At 43.5% G+C, this 6,301-nt stretch overlaps 1 protein-coding gene across 5 annotated transcripts in view; it reads left to right on the top strand.

The window, feature by feature from the left end:
- The window catches only part of ORC2 (origin recognition complex subunit 2), a 32,540-nt gene that overhangs the window by 22,893 nt on the left and 3,346 nt on the right, over positions 1-6,301 (top strand). For 2 of the 5 annotated variants that reach the window (XM_025202221.1, XM_014519235.2), the window contains 4 exons: positions 919-980; positions 1,914-2,032; positions 2,962-3,077; positions 3,429-4,358. In XM_025202221.1, the coding sequence (XP_025058006.1) occupies positions 919-980; positions 1,914-2,032; positions 2,962-3,048 (268 nt within the window). In that variant the 3' untranslated portion in view covers positions 3,049-3,077; positions 3,429-4,358. Of the gene's footprint in view, positions 1-918; positions 981-1,913; positions 2,033-2,961; positions 3,078-3,428; positions 4,359-6,301 lie in introns of those variants that run through there. The other 3 variants (XR_003093685.1, XM_025202222.1, XM_025202223.1) reach the window with 3 other exon arrangements.

A 6,301-nucleotide genomic window follows, 5' to 3' on the forward strand; every position in this document is an offset into this window, starting at 1 on the left:
ACACCTCAATGCCTACCGCCCAGTCGTGTGTAGAATCCCACCATGTCTCGGTTAGTCCGACTAGGTCATACTGGGTGCTAGCAAGCAAGAGTGCGAGCTCCTCCTGCTTGTTCCCCATACTCCTGGCATTTGTATAAAGACGTTTTAGTCCCCCAAAGGGGGCTCTTGGTGCCCCTGTGCCTTGATGGCGTGTGTTCCCTTTATTACTTACCTGGTGTAGTCTGGTGCCTTGTTTATGGCTTACCAACCCCTTAATACTTATCTGGTGTGATCTGGCGTCCTGTTTGTGGTTTACCAACCCTGGGCTCTCTTTGACCACCGGTTCCCCGACCCCAGTCGAGCCTAGTTTAAAGCTCTTTGGAGGAGATCAGCCAACCTGCGGGCGAACAGATACTTACTTCTGGGAGAGAGATGAAGATCATCATCTCCCAGGAAGCCTCCTCCCTAGAAGTGCTGGTCATGGCTGTAGAATCCAAAGCTCTCCTGTAGATACCAACTCTGGAGGTTGGTTTCATGACTTGTATGACAGGTTCCATGACTTGTATTTTTTGCAGTGCAGTGTACAAACCACAGAATTGTTTTGTATCATAATATTGCCATTATAGATCTCGCTTTTAGTGGGTAATAAAAGAAGAACTGAATGCAGTCTTCAGTGCTATGTGTTGGGCTATGGGGAACCCAACTTAATTTGGGCTTTGTGTATAGAGAAGTCAGCGTACTGATAAGCCTCAACTTTGAAAAATGTTTACCTTGGGTTCCAAGTAACTAGTAGCCAAGACATGATGCTCAGATGGGACTACTTTAAATGAACAGCATGTGAAGAGTAAGCCTTTCTGTCCAGCCACTGTGTGCACACAATCCTGTTTGTATAGAAAAGAAATGACTTAATTTTTATCATGGCCTTTTTTTTTTCCCCAGGGGGATATTCAGACTGCTGGCCCAGTACCAGCTGGAGAACCAGGATAATCCCTCTTACCCAGGTACGTGCTTGCATGTGGCATTTTCTTTCCCTGTGTCAGCATTGCCAGATTAGCTGTGTTGGAAGTTGGGTTCTTTTGCTGTAGGTGGTGTTGTCAGCAGCAGATCTGCTGGAAACTACAGAGCCGGTGGCTCCTGATAACATTTCAGCAGAGTATCATTTTAGCAGTACTAGTCATTGGACTGCATGCCCTGCCCTTTCACAGAGAGCCAGACAAACAGCTGGATTTGTGGAATCTTTTCCTGCTGTCATGCAGCCTGATATGACATTAGGAACACACAAGCAGAAGTTGCCTATTGCATAACATCCAGTAGTGAAGGTTGGGAGATGAGACTTCCTATTCCCGGTGCTCCCCTTGACTAACTGTGTGATCTGTGGCAAGCTCTTAACCTGCTCACTTATACAGTGGTTCATACAGAGTGCTCTGCTAATATTCATTCTCACACTGAAATTTGCATACAAGTGGTGTTCTTATAACTGAGGAAGATGGAGGAAAAATAGGAGCTGTGCATTGAAAAATGCATTGGCCTGTACATTTAAGGTGCTCTGAAAGTTTCCTTTTAGTATATGTAGGGTCTGGAACTATCAGATGTACCACTAATTCACAAAATCATCTTAGGTTTGGCTGCATCCTTAGAAGAAAGCTGTATGAAATATAGGCCAGAATGTAGAACGTATGCTCTCAGTTGGATCAGAGGGGTGGCTACTATAGTAAGAGATTTCTTCCCTCTCTTCCGAAGAAGTTAATTAAAATTGTGTATCTTAGTATCACTGCTTCGTTTTGTTCAAGTGATGCAGGCTTAATACTGGGAGAAGAATCTGCTTTTTCAGGGTTGGGTTGGTGAAACAACTCTGTCCCTCTAGAGATCACATTTATCTTTAGAATCTGCTTTTGATAGTGTTTAATTTTTTAATAACTCTCCTCCACACCCAGGGCTCTCCTTCCAAGACTTCTACCAGCAATGCCGGGAGGCCTTTCTTGTGAACAGTGACCTCACTCTCAGGGCTCAGCTGACAGAATTCAGGGACCACAAGCTCATTCGAACCAAGCGGGTAAGTTGGAAGAAGCCAACATAACTACTGTTACAGCTGGTGGGTGACCTATTAATGTATGTGCTTGTTGCTGAGACAAAATGAAGCTTATCTCTGGTGGTGCTGCTGTATTAGTCACATTTTTGGACTTGCCAATGGATAACGGGTGGGTATGCAAGAGGACTGAACATCCAGAGATTTTATGTCCACAGATCTCAGTGCCAAGAAGGGAGCTGCACATAGCATCTGAATATTCTTTGCATTGAAACGAGACTGTAAGACATGCACCATGGCTTAGTTATATAGAGCTCTTCCTGGTATTTCTCAGAATCCCAATTAGTCAAAGATCCTGAGGAACAATTTGGATAACTCAGAGAGATTTGGGTTCTAAAGCCGAATAGGTGACTGCTTGCCAGCTCCAGCAGTGAGGTTGTATGCTTAGTCTTTGAAGCCTGGAGCACTGTGTAAAGTAGTGTGATTCTCAACCAGGGTGCCATACAATGTTTGTACTATTCAATGTGCAACATAATTTGCAAGATTTAAACTCAGAAATTTTAAATAAGAATCAATGTTAAAACAATCTGACCTGTTGTGGTCTTTGAGTTGTTTGCAACAGAAGAACTGCTCTTATTTTTCCATAGTCAAAAAGAGTGAAAACTAAGAGCTGACACTTTTGAGGAATGCCTTGACTCTATAAAGGTTGAGAACCACTGGTGTAGACTATTTTTCTAGCAGTAAACTCTGCATCAGAAGGCTGTGACTGTCCTCTAGCTGTGTTGCTTTTTACTTCCTCATCCACGGAATTTGCTCTCCCACTGAAGGCAGGTCTAGTTTTTTTTAATAAATTCGTGTCAGTGCATTGAATCTATGCAGTGGCTCATATTGTACTATTCATCCTTGCTCTTTCTTTCCCAGGGTATTATGTTAATGGTGCATGTGTCTGTTTACAGGGAGTCGATGGAGTGGAGTATTTATTAATTCCTGTAGAAGTTGGAACCTTGATGGATTTCTTAGGAAAAGAGGATGAAGATGTGTGACACACCTCTCCAATCCCAAACCATCTATGGTAATTACTGCCAAGGACTTGCACTCAGATCAGCTATCCCTTTTGTCAGGGGAGCTGCTGGAAAGTTCCCTGAAATGCAGTGGGCATTTAAAGCTGTCCAGAACTACTTGAAGTTGTTTTGTGTAAAGAGTTCTGTAAGGTTGGTCTGCTCAGTCTCTCACCTCAGATGATGCCTTCTTCATATCTATGCAGCCTCCATTATCAATAGGCAAACTAACTCTTCAGTAAGATTGTGCCTTCAGTACATTACCTCTCCAGAGATGAAAGTTTGGCTGGAGCAGCTTATTTAGGAAGTGCAAATGACTGGATGTTCAAAGCTATATTTTATAATACAGATGCAATTATTCACAGCTAAATGCTTTCCAGTTGTCTGCACACCAGTCACATGGATGGGCTTCCAGTGCATGAAGAGGCCAAGACTTAGAATACCTAAGAAACCAAGCTGAACCAGGCGAGTCAAGCGGGGTAGAATACAAGTAGGCTTGGGAATTGTGGGTAATTTGTTAAATCTTTTACCTGTGCTGGACACTGACAAGAGGACTGAGGTTTTTCCAAACTCCAGATCTCTATTGAAAATTGTGAATTAGCAGAACTGTAGCCTTTTAAATGATTAGTAGTTGGAGAATCTAAATGTTTACTTTTCCTGCTTCATGGAATGTACAGAAGACTGTGGTGTGTGGTTTGTTTTTTATTTGCTTGTTTTTACAAAGAACAAGAATGTCCCCTCCCTGATATTCCTGAAAGATTCCTTCCAAGTATTACATACTGAGAGCCATCCTAGCCTTGAGTTAGAGAAGGAAGAGAGCTAAAACCTTGACAGCTTTTTCCAAGTATTTTTCAGGCAATTGGGATAACTTAAAACTGTTAATTTCTGTCAGGGTGAATAACATCTACTGACGTTTTATAAGGTTTCTCTTGCAGGTGTGTGTCCATAAAATGCCAGTCCTCTATAGTGCCTTCTAAGAAAACCAGAGACAAACCCTGGATTTCTTGTACATAAGGAAAAATGTGTCTGGCACAAGGTGAACAGGGGAGCATGTTGGACATTGTTCAGCCCTTCCTTTTACATCCTAAAGAAACAAATATGGGCATAAATGTAACCTTTTCCCCCTTTGTTTGTCACTATTAGGCCTTGCAGTTCCATCACCTACATGAAATTATCTGCCAGCCAGACATCAGAGCCACTTGAACTCTTGGTGCCTAATTATATTGCATCCATGTTTAAGATTTGACCTCTGAGTTACCAAAAATGTTGATAAATAAATGGCTTTATTCACTTTTTCTAGTTTGTTTTATGTCCACAGATCTCACAGTCCGTAACTTGAAGGTACCACGTCTGTTACCTTAGCTGTCTGTGCAATGTACTCCTACATTAATGATGGGTGAAATCCTAACTAGCTAGTGTTTTCCAGACCCTTTTTAAAATTCAAGATATGAAAGTTCAAAGGGGCAATTGCATCCCTTCTCATGATGACACTTAGGGCTTGAAAATGGCTTACATCTGATGTTGAGATTGTGGTTTGCCTAAGATCTCAGAACTCTTGAGTATCTTGTAAAGGATTGCAATCAGGAGGAAAAGTTACATGTATCAGTTTTCAAGTCCCTTGCATTGTGTTCATTCATGAGACAGAACTGAATTAATTATGCAGTGTCATTGCCCTTTGTGCCCTTAGATTGGTAAAGGTGTGTGCTTTCAGTGAAATAGTCTAGTTTGTAAAAATGACTTGGATTAAGCACTCTAGTCATACTCCTAACCTTAGCCAGACTTTTGAGGATTACAGTAGCCCTTCTATTCAAGGTGAGATTTCCTGGGCTGCTGTACATTGCTAGTAAAACAGTTAACTCTGTATTAGTCCTTGCCTTGTGTAACTTTTAGTTTGTAAAGAAAAGAATGACTTAATTGGCATCCCAGACATGGTAAAATGACTCCTACACTTAGAATATCTCCACTGAGGAAAATACTTCAATATAGTTTCTCGCTGGTAAGAGAGGTGCAGGGAAATAACAGCAGTAATATTATGATGGGGGGTGGGGAAGGGGCATGGGACTATTCATAGATTGTAGAGTCAGAAGGGACCACAAGGGATCATTGTGTCCAACCCCCGTGCCCCTGGCTGGAAAGAGGACTGAGGTCAGATGACCCCAGCCAGATGATTGTCAAGCCTCCTCTTGAAGACCTCCAAGTTAGGTGACAGTACTACTTCTGTTGCTTATGAACTGAGACCAGAGGGATACAAATATTGGCTTAAGAGTAGGGTGACTATATATCCAGGATTTCATAGGCTAGTCCCAGCTGGTTGGTCAAAATTTAAACTGAAGTCCCAGAATCACAGGGTTGCAGCTTTCCCTCCCCACCAGACTGTACCTGTAGCACTGCTGACTGGGGGAGAGGGCCATGTTCCAGACTTATTTATGGCTGCTGGCACAGCTGTTTGAGCACTCGTGGTGCTCCAGTCAGGTCCCTGAGGACTGGAAGAGGGCCAATGTGGTGCCCATTTTCAAGAAAGGGAGAAGGGATGAGCCGGGTAACTTTAGACCAGTCAGTCTTATCTCTATTCCTGGGAAAATGCTAGAGAAAATAATCAAAGAACACATTTGTGCAGGCCCAGCAGGGGAAACGATGCTGAGGGGTAACCAGCACAGGTTTGTCACAGGCAGATCCTGCCTGACAAACCTTGTAGCCTTCTATGACCAGGTCACACACTGCCTGGATGTAGGAGCCAAGGCTGATGTCATCTTCCTGGACTTTAGGAAGGCCTTCAACACAGTTTCGCACCTTATCCTCATTGGGAAGCTAGCAGACTGTGGAGTGGACGGTGGATGGTTCCTTCTCGGCCTGGAGGGAGGTGGGCAGTGGGGTCCCGCAGGGTTTGGTCCTTGGACCGATATTATTTAATATCTTCATCAACGATTTGGACGAGGGCGTGGAGGGCACCCTTCAAGTTTGCTGATGATACCAAGTTATGGGGCAAAGTTAGTACACCGGAGGGCAGGGAGCAGATTCAGGCTGACCTGGACAGGTTGGAACAATGGGCAGAGAGAAATAGGATGCAATTTAATAAAGATAAATGTAAGGTACTCCACCTGGGAAGGAGGAACCCAACCCCCAGCACACCTATAGGTTAGGGAGTGGCAGCTCAGAGGCAGAGAGGGATCTTGGAGTCATAATTGACTCCAAGATGAACATGAGCTGGCAGTGTAACGAGGCCATCAACAAGGCCAAT

This window comes from Alligator sinensis, unplaced genomic scaffold, assembly GCF_000455745.1.
Source record: "Alligator sinensis unplaced genomic scaffold, ASM45574v1 scaffold566_1, whole genome shotgun sequence".
Lineage (NCBI taxonomy): Eukaryota > Metazoa > Chordata > Crocodylia > Alligatoridae > Alligator > Alligator sinensis.